This window comes from Hypanus sabinus, chromosome 18, assembly GCF_030144855.1.
Source record: "Hypanus sabinus isolate sHypSab1 chromosome 18, sHypSab1.hap1, whole genome shotgun sequence".
Classification (NCBI taxonomy): Eukaryota; Metazoa; Chordata; class Chondrichthyes; order Myliobatiformes; family Dasyatidae; genus Hypanus; species Hypanus sabinus.
The window spans coordinates 63,707,883-63,729,043 of record NC_082723.1 but is presented as its reverse complement, the minus strand read 5'-3'; the positions used below and the strand labels follow the sequence as shown (position 1 = coordinate 63,729,043).

At 45.2% G+C, this 21,161-nt stretch overlaps 1 protein-coding gene and 1 long non-coding RNA gene across 4 annotated transcripts in view; both read right to left on the bottom strand.

Annotated features, from left to right (window-relative positions):
* The window catches only part of scarb1 (scavenger receptor class B, member 1), a 62,337-nt gene that overhangs the window by 5,708 nt on the left and 35,468 nt on the right, over positions 1–21,161 (bottom strand). For all 3 annotated transcript variants that reach the window (XM_059994528.1, XM_059994527.1, XM_059994529.1), the window contains 5 exons: positions 19,976–20,142; positions 16,046–16,164; positions 11,131–11,204; positions 8,868–8,919; positions 6,176–6,331 (listed from right to left, as the gene is read on the bottom strand). In XM_059994528.1, coding sequence (XP_059850511.1) covers positions 6,176–6,331; positions 8,868–8,919; positions 11,131–11,204; positions 16,046–16,164; positions 19,976–20,142 — 568 coding nt within the window. The remainder of the gene's footprint in view (positions 1–6,175; positions 6,332–8,867; positions 8,920–11,130; positions 11,205–16,045; positions 16,165–19,975; positions 20,143–21,161) is intronic.
* LOC132407681 (uncharacterized) lies at positions 8,931–11,124 on the bottom strand. Its single transcript, XR_009516558.1, has 3 exons — positions 10,411–11,124; positions 9,452–10,294; positions 8,931–9,382 (listed from the first exon to the last, which is right to left on the bottom strand). It is a non-coding gene; the product is annotated as an uncharacterized LOC132407681 (long non-coding RNA).

Below are 21,161 nucleotides of genomic sequence, written 5' to 3'. Positions count from 1 at the left end.
TTAGTTTTCCCCTTTGTCCTCCCTCCACATCACTTGTTTTTTTTTTAAAAAAGGCCCAAATTTCCTTTTTAAGATCTGTCTACTTATTCCTGAATCTTCTCAAATGAAGGACCTTCATGATTTTACGAGGCGAGATTTACCTGAGGGATCGGATCCCCATGCAGAGACCCACCAAAGATCTGTCCAAGCTCAGAACTTCCAACTAGCCCTTAAATAGTCCTGGGCTTCTGGTTCAGTTCTGTTCTGAACACTGCACTTTACAAAGAGACAGTGCAACTGAATCTCAAAACTAACTGGGACAATCTGAATCTATCACACTTAGAAGTAACTTACTTGGGGAAGTTTAGTCATGGGGATTGTCCATCCTTGTATTGAAAAAGACAGTTGGCCCAACATCCGACAATGTATGAAAGCCAGTTGGATGGGGATAACAGAACGGACTAGCTAGTGGTTAGTCCAGTGGCCGTACCCGTACCCTGTGCTGGGCCAGGCACCAATTCAGACGCCTCTCCTCTCCAATCCAATCCAACTAGTGCCACCGATTTTCCTCATGGAGGGTGGCATTAATCCTACAGGGGACTTGTGAGACACCAGATGAGATTATTCTTGAAAACAGTTTATCTTGTTACAATTAGTTTACATTGTCTTTTCTTGTTCGCTCAGCCTGAATGCATTACTACCTATTTCTGTGTACTTTCATCTGCCAATCTGTCATCTTGCAGTTTATTCTTTACTTTTAACATCTCAAGAGCTCAGAAGCGTGATCTCAATTTGCGTGATCTCAATTTGCCCAGAATTAATATGCAAGTTTAGTTTCAGCACTAAATGCAGGGGTTCAAGATCCTTTCAGTATGCAGTTAGGGAAACAGCAATGAAAGGAAATGGAAAAATAAGGAGAAAATATGATAAAGACAGGGAATTATAAAAAAAATTAAAGAGATAATGAAGCCACCTCTTTGCCCAGAATGACCCTAAGGAACTTCACTTCTCATATCTGCACATTTACAACGGAAAGCAGCCAGATAGATTATTCAGACAAAACTCTACCCGCCTCTTGCCAAAGTGCCCACAGCTGAACTACGGCCAAGAACAACCAGCAGGTAGGCTGGCCCTACCAACCTCAAACGCAGCATCCCCCCGACAAGCTCAGTAGCTAGGTCAGCACTGTTAAAAAAAAGGTAGCGAGGCCAGCAGATTTCCCATTCCAACGGGAAGCAGCAGTTCAAGAACCAGAATTTGAAACTTTTCAGACCCACCAAGGGAACCCAACCATAGATCGGAAAACATGATTACAATTTACTGCTCCACACCGGTGTCAATTTCAGCAAAGCACAGCAATGCATAAAAGTCATTCAAAATATTAAATCTCAAGTAAAAGTTAGACAATCTTAAGAAAATGTTGTAAGTACTCAGGAGATCAGGCAGTATCTGTGGAGAGAAACACAGTTAATGCATCAGGTTCACGAGCTTCCATCGAGGGTATGGTAAAGGGACAGAGATAGATCTGTAATTAGTTGGGGACTGGGAGTGTGAGGGTTAGGGTGGAGATAGATGGTGAGCAACAAGCAGTATGTGGCAGAGATGGAGCTGGAGAGAGAAACAAAAACAACATTTAACTGAAAAATATCAGGGAATAATCTGCAATTTTCCCTCACATCTCACACGTTTCAAATTTCAAACCCCCCACCGCCACTTCTAATGCTCCCATCCTCTCGGCTCCACTTGCAAAGAATTAAAGTCCATGGTCACCTTTCCCCCCCACACGATGATAGATGAACGTTGTTTATTACCCTCCCACCCCGGTGGTCTGCAATCAGTGTTCGTTGGTGATGCACCACGAGGTTTATAAAAGAGTTCAATGCTTTTCAGCTCTTTTTTGGTGGGCTGCAATCAGCACTGGGCCAATAAAAAGAGAGGAGGTACAATTAGAGCAGCCATTGTTGAAGTGGGGTGGTGTTAAAGGCCGATTTACACTTGTGCGTACGGGCTACGCCGCAGCCTACGCCATAACCCTGATTTTCACTTCTGCGTCGCTCTGCGCCATAGCGAGCATACGTTGGTGTGCTCCAAAACGCTAGTTGGCGGGGGGGGGGGGGGGGGGGGTTTCCATGCCGTTGTATTGAGTTTCTTCATGAGAGACATGGACGAGGAAATGCATTTCAAACATTTTCACATGTCGGCAGGCAGATTTGACGATTTGGTTCATCTGTTTCACATCGGAGTACAGACATGGCGGAGAAGAAACAACCGGAAATGCGCAGGAGGAAATGCGATGCTACCAAGCGGATCAATCACAGTTGTGGTCTGCGTCACCGCGATGCGCGAGTAACTTTTCTGGAGAGGTGCACGTCACCCTACTGCATAGGGTATGCGATATCTACGGCGTAGATGCGACGAACAAGTATAAATCAACCTTAAGAGTGGTTTGGCTTTGGCTCAATAGGTTTGGGCAAAAAACAGGCGGCGATTCTGTTTCGAGTAACTTTTTTTTCCATTTTTTACATAACTAGAGCGTTGAAAATGGATCCGGAGGTAGTGGTATGTTCCTTGTGCAAGTTGTGGGAACTCTAGGAGACCTCCATTCTCTCTGATAATTACATCTGTACAAAGCGCGGCTCCCTAGAGACCATGGCATGGGGCTGGTGCCGCACCTGGTCTCATATGGGAAAAGGAGGTGATACACAGAAGCTACAGGGAAGTAGTTACCCCTAAGCTGCAAGAGGTAGGTATCTGGGTGACTATCAGAGGAAAAGGGGGTAGGCAGTCAGTGCAGAGTAATCCTGTGCCTGTTCCCTCCAAAAATAAGTATGCTATTCTGGAAATTGTTGGGGGGACGACCTACCGGGGAAGCTGCGACGACTGGGTCTCAGGCACCATCTGGCTCTGGCTCAGAAAGGAAATGCGGAGCAGAGGACTGCAATAGTGAGAGGGGATCCCATAATCAGAGCAGGAAGCAGACACCCGAATGGTATGTCAGGATCAGGTCCACAGCATGCTAAAGCGGGAGGGAGCAGCAGCCAGAAGTGGTGGCACATAGTGGAACCAACGACACGGGTCGGGAAAGGGAAAAGGTCCTGGAGAGAGAATATAGGGAGTTAGGTGGAAGGCTGAAAAACGGGACCTCCCGGATTGCTGCCTGTGACACGTGCCCGTGATGGCAAGAATAGGATGATTTGGCAAATTAATGCATGGCTGAAGGATTGGTGCAGGGGTCAGGACTTCAGATTTCTGGATCATTGGGATCTCGTCTGGGAAAGATATGACCTGTACAATGGGTTACACCTGGACTCGAGGGGGGGCCAATATCCTTGCGGTTAGGTTTATTTGAACAGTTAAGGAGGGTTTAAGCTAATTTACCAAGGGGGGTGGGAACCAGAGTGATAGGGCTGAGGTAGTTGATATACAAGTAGGTGCAGTGCATCGTGAGACTATGAGGAAGGACAGGCAAACGATAGGTCAAAATTGCAGTCAGTCACATGAGTTAAAGTGAATGGTGGGTGGAGAAATCGAAGTGATGAATACCGGACTATTGTTATATTTAAATGCAGTGTGTACAGCACAAGGTAAATGACCTTGTAGCACAGTTAGAGATTGGCAGATGAGACTTGACTGAAAGAAGATCATAGTTGGGAGCTTAACATCCAAGGATACATGGACAGGTACAAGGAGCTCAGAAAAAAAGAGCTATGGGCAACCCTACATGATATCTAAGGTAAGGACATGTTTGGCACAGCTTTGTGGGCTGAAGGCCCTGTATTGTGCTGTACGTTTTCTATGTTTCTAAGATACACACTGTATTGAAAAGAAAGGCAAGTTGGCAGCGGGGGCTGGGATGTCTTTGTTGTAAAAACTGAAATCAAATCCTTGGAAAGGAGTAACATAGGATTGTAAAATGTAGAATCCCTGTGAGGAGAGTTTAAAAAAAAACTAAGTCAAAAGACCCTGATGGAAATTATATACAGGCCTCCGAACAGTAACTAAGATGTGGGCTGCACATTGCAATGGGAGATAGAAAATGCATGACAAAGAGGCAATGTTACAATAGTCATGGAGGATTTCAATATGTAGATAGATCAAGAAATTGAGGTTGGTGCTGCATCCCAAGAGAGGGAATTTATAGAGTGCCTACAAGGTGGCTTTTTAGAATAACGTAAAGGAGAACTTGGGAGGCAGTGAACATAATGTGATGGAATTCACGCTGAAATTTGAGAGGGAGAAGTTACAGTCAATGTATTTCAGTGGAGTAAAGGGAATTACAGAGGCACGAGAGAGGAGCTGGTTGGAAGGGATGACGGCAGAGCAGCAATGGCTGGAACTTCTGGGAGCAATTTAGAAGGCACAGGATAGAAAAGGATTCTAAAGGTAGGATGACACGACCGCAGCTGACAAGAGAAGTCAAAGTCAACATAAAAGCCAAAGAGAGGGCGTATAATAGAGCAAATGTTAGTGGCAAGTTAGAGGATTGGGAAGCTTTTGGAATCTTACAGATGGCATCTAAAAAAAGTCACGGAGAGAAAAAATGAAGGTAAGATACACGATAATACAAAAGAGGATACAAAAAGTCTCTTTCAGATATATAAATAGTAAAAGACCGACAAGAATGAATGTTGGGACAACTGGAAAATGATGCTGGAGAGATAGTTATGAGGGACTAAACTTAACAAGTACTTTGTGTCAGTCTTCACTGTGAAAAACAGTAGCAGAATGCCAGAAATGCAAGTATCAGGGTGCCAGGAAGCGGCGGAGGGAATATAGTGTTGGGAAGTACATGGTCACGCACTTTGGCAGAAGGAATAAAGGCATAGACTATTTTCTAAATGGGGAGAAAATTCAAATATCCAAGGTGCAAATAGACCTGGGAGTATTCGTGCAGGATGTTGGTGAAAAACAGGATCTACCAGCACTTGGAAATGCAATGACTGATTACATATAGTCAGTATGGCTTTGTGTGTTGGAAATCGTGTCTCACCGATTTGATGGGAATTTTGTGAAGAGATGACCATGAAAATTGATGAGGGAAAGTAGTAGATGTCAACTACATGAATTTGAAGGACTGTCTATATCTTACAGAGTTGGCTGGTTCATATGGGAATTAGGGTGCGATAGCCAGCTGGACACAGAATTCATTTGGCGGCAGGAGTCAGAGTGTGGTAGTGGATTTGCTTTTCAGATTGAAGGTCTGTGACCGGCAGTGTGCCACAGGGAATGCTGCTGTTCATCATTTTGGATCAACAACGACAGCACAGTGACCTGGTTAGCAAGTTCATGGACGACACCAAAATTGGTGCTATAATGGACAATAAAGATTGTCAAAGACTGCAACAGCATCAAGATCATCCAGGGAAGTGGGCCAAAGAATGGCAGATGCAGTTTAACTCTGACAAGTGTGAAGTGATGCATTTTAGAAAGTTGAACCAAGCTGGTAATTGCGCAACAAATGGTAGGGCCCCGGTGAGATCTAATGACATAGGTACACAGTTCTCTAAAAGTGGCAACACAGGTAGACAAGATGGTGAAAACATTGTTTGGAACATACACCTTCATGGATCAGGACACTGAACAGAGGAGTAGGGATGCCACATTACAGCTTTATACGTCATTGGTGAGGCCACTCTTGCAGTTCTGTGTGTCACCTAGATATAGGAAGGGACATTTTCCTCTGGATCTTGGAAGGACGATGGATGACCTTATAGAGGAGTTCCCAACTTGAGGTCCACAGACCCCTTGGTTAATGGTAGGGGTACAAAAGGTTGGGAGCCCCTGCTATAGAGGCTTATAAAAGTCACAAGACACGTTGATAAAATGAATGTTTGCAAGAGTTTCCCCAGGGTCAGGGAGTGTAAAACAAGAGGGCAAAAGGGTTGAGGTGAGAGGGAAAATCCTTCAAAACCAAAATGGCAGATTCTCCCCCACAAAGAGGGTGGTGGGTTTATCAAAGGTTCGAGCTGCCACAGGAATTGGCAGAGACAATTACAATTACTATGCCTAAGACACTTGGGCAGTTACACAGGTAAGAAAGGCTCAGGGGGACATGGGCGAAACCCAGGCAAACAAAACTGAGGTGGGCAGCTTGTTGGGCATGGATGTGAGGGCACATTTTGTTGCTGTATAACTATAACACTTGATTTATCATTTAAACAACACTCTCATTAAACAACTAGTTAAACAACTTTACCTGCTTTTTCAGGGGCGCAATTTTCAGTGCTAGAGCGACCAACACTAAAAGGCAGCCAACTGTAATCAGGATGTACTGAAGATATTGAGATACGATTGGCAACACCACCATGAAATAGTAGAAAGTATTGACAGCTGGGCCATCGATGTACCCACTCTGCAGGAAGAGGGGAAGGAATTACATTGGCATGGTATTCTAGGAGGAGAGAAAATGGTAACGCAGAGATTCAGGACAATTTGATGGATTGGGTGTTCAATTTTGTCTCCTTAAGAGAGAACAAACACATGCTGACCATCTCCATTTCAGTAGAACCCCAAATTCTCAGTCACTTGTTACTTTTGATTTTCACCCAAGCTCTACAATTATCGATCCCTCACTTACACACAGTTCCACAAAACCTAACCTGAGCTCTCAATGATCATTTTGTCATCTCACACAGTTCCACAAAACCCAACCTTCTCACAAAGACCGATTCTTCACCCCGCACAGTTCCACAAAACCCTATCTGAATTCAGGGTTCAACACTGCACTGTCACCCAAACAAACTGTAACTGTTGGGATTCTTGTTTGTAATTTTCAGGTATTTCTTTCTGTGTATAATAAATGGTTAATGATAGTCATCCACCTTAAATGCTTTTCATCTCTGTAGACCTGCTTGATATCTCCCAAATTCAACATTCCACACCCCCCCCCCACCCCCAGAGTTCCAGTCTGTTCTCTGCTCCCATTCATCTATTACTTGTCTGCTCCAGAAGTAGTATGTCTCTAGAACAGCTTCCATCTCCATTTCAGAACACCAGAAGACACAACGACAAAATTCGGCCATTTGGCCCACTGATTATCCTCTGCCATTGACTCATGGCTGAATTATTTTTCTCTCCCAACCCCATTCTCTTGTCTTCTCCCCATAACCTTTGACACTATTAACAATCAATCTTCACTTTAAACATATCCAAAGACTTGGCCTATAGCCATCTGTGACAACGAATACCAGATTCACCACCGTCTGGTTAAAGGAATTCTTCTTCGCTGGTCTAAAGAGGCTGTGCCCTCTGGTCCTAGACTCCCCCACTATAGGAAGCATCCTCTCAACTTCAATATTCAATAAGAGTTTGTTCCTCATCCTACTACCCTCCAGTGAGTCGAGGCCCAGAGCCATTAAATGCCCCTCATATGTTAAACCTTTCATTCCCACGATCATTCTCCTGAACATGAGAATTGGTGAAGAGGCAGGTAGTGTTGCGGAAGTAGGGACTCTGTAAAACTTACACAGATTGGGGAATGGGCAAAGTGGTGGCAGATGGAGTAAGAGTAGAGAAGTGTATGGTCATGCACTTTGGTAGAAGAAGTAAAGGTTTCAACTATTTTCTAAACAAGGAGCGAATTCAGAGATGAGGTGCAAAGGGTCTTGGGAGTTCTTGTGCAAGGACTCCTTAAAGGTTCATTTGCAATGAGTCAGTGGTCAGGAAGGTAAAAACAATGTTATATTCAAGAGTACTAGAATATAAAGGCAAGGATACAATACCTTTATTAGGCATTGATAAGATCACATTTGGATTATTGGGAGCAAGTTCGGGTCCTAATCTAAGAAAGGACGTGCCAGCATTAGAGGGGATCTGAAAAATGTTTGTGAGAATGATCCCAGAAATGAAAGGGTTAACATGAGGAGCATTTGATATCTCCGGGCCTGTACTTGCTGGAGTTTAAAAGAATGAGGGGCAATCTCATTGAAACGTATTAAACACTGCTCCTAGACTCCCTCACTAGAGAAAACATCCACTCTATCGAGACTTTTCAGAACCTCAGTGTAGAAGCTGTCCCTTTAGAACAGAGATGAGGAGGAATGTCTTTAGCCAGATGTTGGTGAATCTCTGGAATTCATTGCCAAAGACATCTGAGGAGGCCAAATTATTGGGTATAATAAATCAGCCAGATTTAATGGCAGTAGATACTTGATGGGCTGAATGGCCTAATTCTGTTCCAATGTCACCATTCCATAGAGAAAACCCCCAGCCCACTCAACCTTTCCTCATAACACATGTCCTCTAATCCAAGGAGCATCCTGGTAAATCTCCCCTGCACTCTCTCTAAAACTTCCACCTTTTTCTTAAAATGAGGCAACTGCAGCTGAACTCAACACTCTTGGTGTAGTCCAACCCGAGTTTTATAATGGTGTAACGTTACTTCACGGCTCTTGGACACAATCCCTGGACTAGTGAAAGCCAACGCACCATACACCTACTTAACAACCCGATCAACTTGCGCAGCAACTTTGAGGGATCCCTCCGTTCATCCACACGGCTAAGAGACCCACTGTCAACCTCATACTCCACGTTCAAAAGTCTTTCTACCAAAGTGTACTTCTTCAAAAGAAGAAACGGGGAAAAAAAATTCATTTTGTATGGGGATCAAAAAAGGAAATTAGGGTTAAATTAATTGGTAGGTGTAGATGAACATTTTCAAAGGCTGGTACAGACATGGACCGTCATCGCCTGCTTATGTAAGAGGACCAGGAGGGAACTGAATGAGCTGCTCTACCATCCTGGATGGAGACAGTGTGCCTCCTTCCTGGAGCCAGCGAGGGCCAATTACCCGCTGATTGAGTGTGAAGAACTTCCGTCCCGTCCCCATCTATAATGCTACAATGAAGCCACGGCCCGTGTACGTTTTAAACCAAAAGCTTTTGACTTACCTCCTCAAACCAAAGCAAAGGCAACAGCACAGGCCGAATATTCCCAGTCTCCCTTTGGAAGGAAAATGCACATCACACTGTTAAGACTTCACAACTGGCTGCATCCCCTGCAACAGTAGACTCCAGAGTCGGAAGAGAATAAAACTGGAAGGCAAAGGCCAATCAGCAGCCCCCCCCCCCCCCATACCGCTGTCATTCTGTATCATGGCCTAACGTTTTACCTCACTGCTCTAACCTGTTCTCAAGCGATTTCCTTAATATTCAAAAACCTATCACCGCTACCAAGTGAACCTCTACAGCATTCTGTAGGTTCACCACACTGCTAGTACAGAGTTCTTCACTTCGGTTGGAATGGCTGACCCCTTACTGTGACAGCGTGATTTACTTCCAGATGACCCAACAACACCTCTCCATCTATCTCCACCTGACACAATCTAACAGCTCCACCCTCACTCCCCTTCCCTATCTGGTAATAAGCGCCCATCTTCTCTCACCTCTCTCAGTGCGCCAATCACCTCAGGCTGCCTTACCACTACCCCCTCCCTGCTCTGACCATCTCCCCCCTCCCCTTTCAGTCCAGTCACCTCACGCTGGCTTTCTACCCTCTCTCTCCACTCAGTCCACCAATCACCTCAGATTGCCTTACCACTACCCTCTCTCTATACTGGACATCTCTCTCTCTCTCTCGCCACTCACTGTCCACCAATCACCTCAGATTGCCTTACCACTACCCTCTCTCTATACTGGACATCTCTCTCTCTCTCTCGCCACTCACTGTCCACCAATCACCTCAGATTGCCTTACCACTACCCTCTCTCTGTACTGGACATCTCTCTCTCTCTCTCTCCACTCACTGTCCACCAATCACCTCAGATTGCCTTACCACTACCCTCTCTCTGTACTGGACATCTCTCTCTCTCTCTCGCCACTCACTGTCCACCAATCACCTCAGATTGCCTTACCACTACCCTCTCTCTATACTGGACATCTCTCTCTCTCTCTCTCTCACCACTCACTGTCCACCAATCACCTCAGATTGCCTTACCACTACCCTCTCTCTGTACTGGACATCTCTCTCTCTCTCTCTCCACTCACTGTCCACCAATCACCTCAGATTGCCTTACCACTACCCTCTCTCTATACTGGACATCTCTCTCTCTCTCTCTCCACTCACTGTCCACCAATCACCTCAGATTGCCTTACCACTACCCTCTCTCTATACTGGACATCTCTCTCTCTCTCTCGCCACTCACTGTCCACCAATCACCTCAGATTGCCTTACCACTACCCTCTCTCTGTACTGGACATCTCTCTCTCTCTCTCGCCACTCACTGTCCACCAATCACCTCAGATTGCCTTACCACTACCCTCTCTCTATACTGGACATCTCTCTCTCTCTCTCTCTCCACTCACTGTCCACCAATCACCTCAGATTGCCTTACCACTACCCCCTCCCTGCTCTGACCATCTCCCCCCTCCCCTTTCAGTCCAGTCACCTCACGCTGGCTTTCTACCCTCTCTCTCCACTCAGTCCACCAATCACCTCAGATTGCCTTACCACTACCCTCTCTCTATACTGGACATCTCTCTCTCTCTCTCGCCACTCACTGTCCACCAATCACCTCAGATTGCCTTACCACTACCCTCTCTCTATACTGGACATCTCTCTCTCTCTCTCTCGCCACTCACTGTCCACCAATCACCTCAGGCGGTTTACCACTACCCCTCTCTCTTGACTGGCCATCTCCATTCTCCAGTCAGACCAGATGCAGAGTTCTGACCACAAATATTGACAGTTCCTTTCCTCCTACAGATACTTCTCGACCACAGGGTTCCTCCGCCATCTTTATTGCATCTCCGAAAGATATATCCTAGAAATATCGAAGAATCTTTTACATTTTACTGTTGCCTTCCATCATCTGAACTCAATAAAGTACAAGGCCAGACTGTTTAGTCTGTTGCCAGGGGCCACTCCTCTCAAGCCCGAATTCAACCTGCAGAATTAATCTCTTTATCACAAGGCCAGGCGACCAGAGTGGAAGAAATTGGACTGTTAGCCAGCCCCAACAATGCATCCACTGCAAACTAACGACCATGCAAAGGGTGTGAGTGAAGCACACAAATCCAGTGTGTCTCCCATTGCCCCAGGCACACACGTTACCATGACAGTCAGGAAGTATAACAGTGTTTAGGAAAGCAGTTGAAGATGTTTCTATGAACCAGGAAGTTCACTAATTTCCTTTGAGATAACCATCATACTCACGTCACCCCTGGCACTGCTTTCACGTACAGGTTCAGTTGCAATTTGATAGAGACATTCAAAGGGACTCCTGTTAACTGAAAGCAACAAGCAGAATTAACCTTAATCTGATGCAGTTTTATTCTGACAGAAAACTGTTCTCTAAAACAGAAAACGTTAAATACCAGAAACGCACATCTGAAACTATTGATGGCACTATCCAGGTATCACCACCCCAAACCCAATTAAACAGCGAGAAAAGGGTCTTCAGCTTCAGGATATGGTGAATGTTTTCACATTACAGTGAGGAGCTTCCCTCACTGACCATTACATCCGCCTTCTTGGTGTCATCCACAAATTTGTGGATTTAGTTAACCACATCATCCAGATCGTTGGTATAGATGACAAACAACAGACCAGCATTAGTCCCTATGGCATTCCACTGGTCACAGGCCTCCAGTCAGAGAGGCAACCATCTACTACCACTCTCTGGCTTCTCCCGCAAAGATAATCTCTAATCCAATTTACCTGAATGCTGAGCGACTGAACCTTCTTGACCAGTCTCCAAAGCGGGACCTTGTCACCCTAGCTAAATCCACAACATCCTCTGCCTTGCCTTCATCAACTTCCCTGAAAACTTCCTCAAAAAACTCTAAGATTGGTTAGACACGACCTACCATGCACAAAGTCATGTTGCCTATCCTTAGCCAGTCCACGCCTATCCAAACTCTCATATCCAGTCCTCCAGAGACCTTTCAATAATTTTCACACTACTAATGTCAGCCAAGTTTGTGACACTACTGTTGACAGTGACACACAGTAGAGCAGGGGAAGTCTAGGTAAGTGATAATGGTGGGTGATTTGTCAGTGAGAGAAATAAACAGGCATTTCTATGGTCAAAATGGAGGTTCCAAGGTGACTCATTGTGTTCCTGGTGCCAGGATCAGGAAGGTCTCAGAGCAGGTACAGAATATTCCAAATGGGCAGAGAGAACAGCCAAAGGCGATGGCACATCATTTAGAAAGAAGGAAGTGGATCTGAAGAGTTAAGTTAGTCAGAGGTTAAAAAAAACTGGACCTCTAGGGTCATGACCTTGTAATTATTTTTATCCATGTGCCAGTGAAGGTAAAAACAGGGAAAAGAACATTAAGAACTTAGATTCAGAATCAGGTTCAACATCACAGGCAATGTATTGTTCATAGGTTTGTTTGTGCTACCCTTAATGGGGTGGGGGGGGGGGGTTGTTTGGAGTCTACAGTTGCATGACAAGTGGGAGAGTGACCAGAATGTAGAGGGTAAATGAGTGAGTCCGGTGGGCAGACACACCAGTCAGTCAGCATAGGATGCTAATGGGCTCATCTGTGTACTTTAATATAAGGAGATTCACCAGCAAGTTACTGAATTTAGAGAGTGGACCAGAATCAGCATCAGGTTTAATATCACTGGCATACTGAACGTTGTGAAATTTGTTGTTTTGTGGCAACAGTACGTTGCAATACATAATAATAAAAAACTATAAATTACAATATGTCTGCATAAAAATAATTAAATTAGTGCAGAAAGAGGAAAATAGTGAGGAAATGTTCATGGGTTCATTGCCTTTTCAGAAATCTGATGGTGGAGGGGAAGTAGTTGTTCCTGAATCACTGAGTGCATGTCTTTAGGCTCCTATACCCCCTCCCTGATGGTAGCAACGGCACGTTCTGAGTAATGGGGGCCATTAATGAGGGATGCAGCTTTTTTGAGGCATCACCTTTTAAAGCTGACCTAGATACTGGAAAGACTGGTGCCCACGATGAAGCACATCGGAGTTTAGCGCTCTCCGCAGCTTCTCCCGATCCTGTGAGTGACCCCTCCATACCAGATGGTGATGCAACCAGTTTGAATGCTCTCCATGGTATAGAAATTAGAGACGACATACTAAATCTCCTCAAACTCCTAATTAAACGAAGCCACTGTGCGTCTCCTTTGTCATTGCATCAATATGTTGGGCCCAGGATGGCTCCTCAGAGAACTTGAAACTGCTCGCCCTTTCCACTTCCGATCCCTCAATGAGGACTGGATGTGTTCCCTCAACTTCCCCTTCATGAAAACAACGATCAATTCTTTGGTTTAACTGATGCTGAGTGCAAGGCTGTTACTGCAACACCTCTCAACCAGCTGATCTCGCGCCCCTATCTGAAATCCCGCCAACGGTAGTGGCACTGGCAGCAAATCTACAGATGATGCTCGAACCACACAGTCGCGGGTGTGGAGAGAGTAGTGCAGTGGGAAAAGCACACATCCTTGAGGTGCACCGGCATTGGCGTTATTTCCAATCTGCATAGACTGATCTCCAGTGAGGAGGGCAAGGAGGGAGGTTCAGAGGCCCAGGTTTTGGAGCTTGCTGATTATAACAAGGATATTATGATATTGCTGCAACTACAGAAACGTAGTCGAGGGAAAGGCAGGACTGCCCTTTCACAGGATACAAGCTTCAGGCACGACGGAGGGTGATGCAAAGGAGAAGGGAGCAGAGAACGTCACATCTGTAGGCAGAGAAGATATCTTGGACGGGATATCCGCCGACAGGCAGAACTTCACAACAGGAGCGACTTTCACTTTGCTAGTATTGCCCTGCAGAATGACTTGGGTGAAAGATGAGTGAGTTAGCAAGTTTGCTGAAAACAAAGATTTTTGGAGCTGTAGATAGTGTAGAGGACCAAAGGATATGGCAAAATGCAGACCAGTTACAGACGTGGACAGAGAAAAGACAGATTGTGTTTAACCCAAGTGTGGGGTGTTGCACTTCGGGAGATCTACTGCACGGGAGGACCCTCAACAGCATTGATCTGCGGAGGGATCTTGGGGTCCAACTCCACAGCTCCCTGAAAGTAGCTACACAAGTAGACACGCTGGTAAAGAACGAACAAGGTATGCTTGCCTTCGTTAGTTGGGACATTAACCAGGAAGCCGTGTAGCAACCATATAAACTTTGGTTAGGCCACAGCTGGAGCACTGTGTGCAGTTCTGGTTGCTCCATTACAGGAAAACCTGTGGAGTCTTCGGAAAGGGTGCAGAAGTAGCTCACCGCGATGTTGCCTGGATTAGAGACTGTGAGCTACAAGGAGAGGCTGAACAAACTTGGGTTTTCTCTGGAGTCAGATGCTGAGGGGAGAACTGATGGAAGGAAACAAGATTATGGAAGGTGGTCCCAGGCGTACCTTCCACACCACAATGCCAGCTTTGAATTAGATTTGCCAACTTGCCCCGCACCTCTTGCACTCTAAGCTTTTGGGCCAGTCGCCATGTGGCCACTTGTCAAAGACCTCACTGAAGATCATGTAAACCACATCTACTGCTCTACTCTCAATGATATCTTCAGTTACCTCTCCAATGAAGATCAGCCAAATGGATTTGCAGCTTGCGTGGTGGTGAGGAAGGCAAGTGCAATGTCAGCATTCATTTCAAGACTAGCAAGGATATAATGTTGAGGCTTAATAAGGCACTGGTGAGGCCTCACCTGGATTACTGAGAGCAGTTTTGGGCCCCTTATCGAAGAAAGAAAGTGCTAACAAGTTCGTAGAAAGAAGTTCGTAGAAATGATTCCAGGATTGAAAGGCTTATCACATGAGGAACATTTGATGGCTCTGGGCCTGTACTCACTGGAATGCAGAAGAACGAATGGGGATCTCATTGAAACCTATCAAATGTTGAAAGGCCTCAATAGAGTGGATGTGGAGAGAACATTTCCTGTAGTAGGGAGTTTTAGACCAGAGGACACAGCCTCAAAATAGAGGGGTGCCTTTTTAAAACAGAGATGAGGAGGAATTTCTTTATCCAGAGTGTGGTGAATCTGTGGAATTTGTTGCCACGGGCAACTGCGGAGACGAAGTCACTAGTTCTATTTAAGGATGAAGTTGATAGATTCTTGATTAATCAGGACATGAAAGGATACAGAAGGAAGGAAATTTGGGCTGAGGGGGAAATTGGATCAGCCATGATGAAATGGCGGAGCCGACTCGATGGGCCAAATGGCCTAATTCTGCTTCTGTCTTATGTAGAGCATGTCTAACCCATTTGACTGATCTTCATTGAAGAGGTAACTGAACATAACATTGAGAGTAGAGCAGTAGATGTGGTTTACATGACCTTCAGTGAGGTCTTTGACAAGGGGCCAAACGGCAAATGGCCCAAAAACTTAAGAGCCCAAGGGGTGCGGGCAAGTTGGCAAATTTAATCCAAAATTGGCAATGTGCTGATGGAGGCCTGTGACCACTGGAGCACCTCAAGGACCCTTGCTGGATATTAAAGACAGAGATGAGAATTGAGGGGACGTGATCAGTAATTTGACGGACTGCATGAAAACTGGTCACTCAGTAGTGAGCAAGGTGGTCTTAAGCTGCAAGGCAAAACTGAAAATAAACAAGAGAAAATATCCAGATGCTGGAAATCCAAGTGACACATACAAAATGGCAGCAGGCTGGGCAGCATCTACGGAAAAGAGTACAGTCGACATTTCGGACCAAGACCCTTCGACAGGATAAAACCGATCAAGTTTAAGATGGATAGATCAATGGTCAATGCAATGTCATTTGATAAGTGAATTTGAGGACTAAAGATATCCTCCCAGAGCAGATTCTGCACAATCTACAAATGTACCTTCATGAGCAAAATCTTTGCTATCAACGAGGCAGTGGTTCTGGTTAAAGACCAGTTTTCAGATGGCTTGAGGTGTGTTTCCAGTATTTTCAGTTTTCGTTACAAAATTTCAATATACATGGCTACATACAACATTTTCAATAAATTATTTTGTTTGATATTTTGATCATACTAATACACAAAGTTATTCAGCTTCCAGGAGGAAAGCTACATCTCAGCTTTGTGTACGTAACACAACCCGTCTGCAAATACAATTAAGTTGATTTTCCATCTGAATCATCACTGAATTAGATCTTACTGGGTGGATGTCAATGAATAGTGCATGCTCCTTCTCACTGGGGTGCAACCCGTCCGCGGCCTCCCACAGCGCAGGGTCGCCGTTGTAGAAGTGAGGCTGCGAAATGAAGACTTGAGAATCTGAAAAACAAAATGAAAAGGCATAACCCAAAGGCTCATTTAACCAGAGCAGAGCTACAAAATGCATCACTGAATACCACGTGCATATGATCAGTTCAGTTCCTCAAGGATGTTATAGCCGGGGTGGTGATGGGGACAAGCTCCCACTATCTATTAAATGCCCCTAATGGTGTGTGTCTCAAATATCCTCTGACAACCAAGTCCAGCTCCTGGCCTTCTACCGATCAGAGAAAGGGCAAAGGTTAATTACTGGTGTCTTAAAACCAGTTGCTTTAGGCAGACAGGCTTGTCAGCCATGGCTGGAAGCTCATCTAGGAGAAGGAAAGCTAATCTCAAACCTCCACTGCCTTGCATCTAGCCCAGGCATGGGCAAACTACGGCCCCCGGGCCATATGCGGCCCGTTAAGCTTTTTAATCCGGCCCGCAGAACTTGATGAAATTATATTAATAAACCTTGTTAACGTTTTTTCCCCGCAATTCTGGCGTCTTCCCAATAGATGACGCACTCTATACACATTGACCTTTGTTGAGGTGCAGCGTATTACTCCACATTTCCGCTTTACTTTGTGACCTTGTGGCGACCCATTTCCTGGCACATCCGAACCGGCTCACAATTAGCCAGCATTCCGGCTAAGGGAGATAGCCTGCGGGGATTTGCGAGCACAGAGCTCCGCATATTGGCGCGCTCTCACTGTTCTGTCATTGTGCGGGTCGTTGTTGAGTTTTGGTACGGGGGACAATTGAATAAGAAGGAGCAGGACAAGTAGACCTGCATCTCCTACTGTTTTTGAAATAAAGACAGTCAGGAGGAGAGTGATGATGATAATATCTTGAAGGATAACAGAATTTTCAGTGCTTTAAAATAATAACTGCTACTATTAAAAAAAAGCTGTATTTTATTCATTTAATTTTCAGTGTTTTAAAAGACATTTCAATAAATAGCTAAATACCATGGGACTTCAAAGACAGATATTTTGTTGTAATGCATTTGTTCATTTTCAATTGAAATTAAAGCACATGTTTTCTACATATCCCATGATATTTTATTTTCTCTTATGAGGTGTATTACCAAAACACTCCGTCCATCTGCTCCTGGTCTGGCCCCCCTGTCAAATTTTAGAACCCTTTGTGGCCCACAAGTCAAAAAGTTTGCCCACCCCTGGTCTATACCCACTCATGGTGGAAGGCTTTGGGAGTAAACCCCGAGGGAAAATCCAGAGCTGGAGTCTCTAAGGAAGTCCCACGCTGAGTTCAACACTGACTGGCATCTCCTGCGATGCTGCAGGCGCCAAACTGTATTGGTCTCTGCTGTTTCTTTTGATTCATCAGCTATGTGGAGAGGGGGAGTCTGCTACATGGGCAACAGCTTGCTGTCCGTATCGTACTACCCTGGCTTGCGTATCTAGACAGCTAGGACACAACGTCCGTGGTCGAGCCTGACCAACGGAGGCCTCAGAGATGATCAGTTAAGGAAAGAAAAGGATATAAGGAGATAAAGAAATAAGGTGTGTGTTTGGACCAAATCTATTGTGTACAGAAATAAACTGGAACAAATTGGCTCCACTTGGAATTATTTTACAAGCAGAGTCAGTGGCAATAGTTTACAATTATTAAAATGGTTGTCGTGATGTGGTCGAGCTTGTCGCTCTCACTTTCAGCTTCCACCACTGGCTAGCAGTCCTCCCAGCCAGTACACGGCCTCTCCAACAGCCAGCCTCATGCAGTGCCTCCTTGCTGGTGACACACGGGAACGGAACTTCTTTTGGGCTCATGCTGAACTACAGAGGATGGGGAGCAGGTCTGGCCCCTGCACCCCGTAACATGCCGGTCCACCGGAGTGTGGACACACCCTGGTGCTCGTGAACCAGATCCCCAGCTATGGGTAAATAGCCCCACCGCCTTATGGGCAGCTTCCAGACAGATGACGGCTGTGGGAGTAAAACTCAGACCGCAAATCCAGAGTGAAACCCCTAAGGCGGCTGGACGTCTTTGAACATCCTTCCGGCAGCTCCTGCAGCCAAGCTGGTACCAGACAAATCCTTGGACTACACTGGTGAGGCCGAGAGGGGGACCTTGACAGCTGGGCATCTCAGGATCTCAGTACCTTCCGCTCAGGGTGTGATGATGATTATCATTACCCATTGCCCTTCGAACCAGACGGACACCAACCACAGCCACGTTTATTAACAGTACGTATACATTACACAGCTTTGAGATTAGACTCCTTACAGGCAGCCACAAAATCAGGAAACCCAATAGAACTCACTTTTAAAAAAAAAAAGACCATCAAACACCTGATGTGCAGAGAAAGAAAACAAAACAAATGCAAACTGAGGTTTCATGAAAGTGAGTCTGCAGGCAAAGCGAGGCTTCACTGAGGCCGATTCAGGAGGTCGTTCTCTGGACCTTCAGTTCTACAACCATGTCTCACCGATGCCACTCAGGCCCATTTTATTCATATCCCATTCTCATGAACTCTCCAGACACCTCCAATCCTCCATCCACCACGGCCAATTTTCAGAGGACAATGCACCTATTAACCCATCTCTGGGACGTGAAAGGAAATTGGAGATGCAAGAATACTTGACAGCTCACAGGAAGAATGTAGATACAAGAGATTCTACAGGTAAGTTTGTATATCTCAATCAAATCTACCCTTTACCCTTACACTCCAGAAAATAAAGTCCTAACTTATTCAACTTTTCGTTATAACATCCCTGCAAGTTTCCTTTGCACTCTTGCAAGGAGTTGGAGAAGAAAATTGCAGAGGGATGCTGGACATAGGACCAAATGGGGGTGGTATAGATGCTGGTGTAGCCGCCTTTCAGTTCCAAGGACTTGGGCTCACTCCTGATTTCTAGTGCTGTCCACGTGGAGTTTGCACGTTTTCCCTGTGCAACACACACACACAAAATGTTGGAAGAACTCAGCAGGTCAGACAGCATCTGAGGAGGGAAATAAGATATGGAGTGAAGGGTCTCACCCAAAACATGGACCGTTTATTTCTCTCCACAAATAAGACCATAAGACATCAGAACAGAATCTGCCTTTCTTACCACCATTTCAGCTTGCAACTTACCCTTTAGGGAATCTTGCACGGGGACCCCCAAGTCCCTTTGCACCTCTGATTTCTGAGTTTGCTCCCATTTAGAAAATAATCAACACCATTATTCCTTCTAACAAAGTGCACAACCATACACTGTCCTAAACTGGGTTCCACCTGACACTTCTTTGCCCATTCTCCGAATATGACCCTTCTGCATGCTCCCTGCTTCCTCACACTACCTGCCCCTCACCAGGTCAGAGGCTGCCTCACTTGCTGAGCTCCTCCAGCATTGTGTATGCGTTGCACAGGGAGAACGTGCAAACTCCACGTAGACAGCAGAGGTCAGGAGTGAACTCAGATCCTTGGAACTGAAAGGCAGCAGCCCCAAAACCATAACACCCCCATTTGGGTCTGCACCTAACCTACCTGCATCCCTCTAATGTTCTTTCCAACCTCCTCAAGAGTGCAGAGAAAACTTACAAGGGTGTGATTCATCCTTTCTCTACAAGTTAGGACTTTATTCTGTGGAGTGTAGGAGGATAAGGGTAGATTTGATAGCAATATATACAAAATTATGAGGTGTACAGGTAGGGTAAATGTAAGCAGGCTTTCTCCCTTTAGGTCAGGTGAGACTAGAGCTAGAGGTCATAGGTTTAGGGTGAAAGGTGAATTTGAGGGGGATGCTTCACTCAGGGGTGCTGCAAGGGCCCGTTTCCATGATGGAGTGCTCTTCGGCCTCGAAGGCCTGGACACCAAGGTACTCACTGTGCCTGCACGTGCTGACATTCAGGACCCCAGACTCCCTGCACGGACAGAAGCCCTGGTTGGGAGGGTACACCGTTCCATTAGCAAACATGGTCTTTGGGGCGATGTAGCGGAAAGATGGGATATCAAATGTCCAACCAGATTTCTGATACACTAGTTCCAGTGTTCTATTTAAAAAAGAAAGGCATATTAATGTTGTTGTTGTAAAATCTATCCATAATATTCTTTGGCCTTAACAGTCACGTACTTACAGATACTGGCTGCAACATTTCAACAGTAAACCTGACTGTCTTCCTCAGGTACAAGTCAATCAAGTGACATCTCCCTCACATATACCCCCTCGAGTGAGCAGGGCACGGGGAAATCACTGAACACTGCCTATCGTGCTCAAAGTTTAATGAAGCCAACATCCTTGGCAAGGAAGAGAATGCTTACAAGAGAAAGATTAAGGAATGACTGGAGATAGAGCATGTGGGGGATCTAAATATAGGTTCTAAGAGTATAGAGATAGCTCTAATCTGGAACCAGGCATTCCTAAAGAGGGTTTGGCCTTTATATATAAAAAAATCAGAACAAGACCAATTCAAACCAACCAACCAGGAACAGGCAATTCAGATCCAGCCAATCAGGATCCAACATAAATCCCATCCATGCCCTGTTTACTCCACAGGGTATATAAAGGAGATGTCCCTAGACAGCCATCCTTTGACTAACTTGTGTCTGAGGAAGACAGTCGGGTTTACTGTTGAAATGTTGCAGTCAGTATCCGTAAGCATAGTAAGGATAGTATGGATAGATTTGATAACCACAGTTTCAGTAGTCAGTTGCTGCAAAATGTTTTTATGCAAAAGAGATTAAACGGTCTTCCCACAGTCGATGCATCCAAATTCTCAACACAATCAAGAATATATTCTTAAGAGTTTTCACCAGAGCAGGGTAGTCTAAACTTCTGGGACACAGGTTTAGGGTGAGAAGGAGAAGACCTGAGGAACAACTTTTTTACCCAGACAAAGGGTATGAGTATACAGAACAGAGGAAGTGTTTGAAAGAGGGATAATAGTGTTTAGGATAGGCACATTGAGGGATGAGACTTAGAGGAATATGGAACAAATGTAAGAGGTTGACTTCTTTGTATCATCTGTGAAACAGTTTCAACTATCTTTAATGTCTCTTTTCTCCCCCTTTT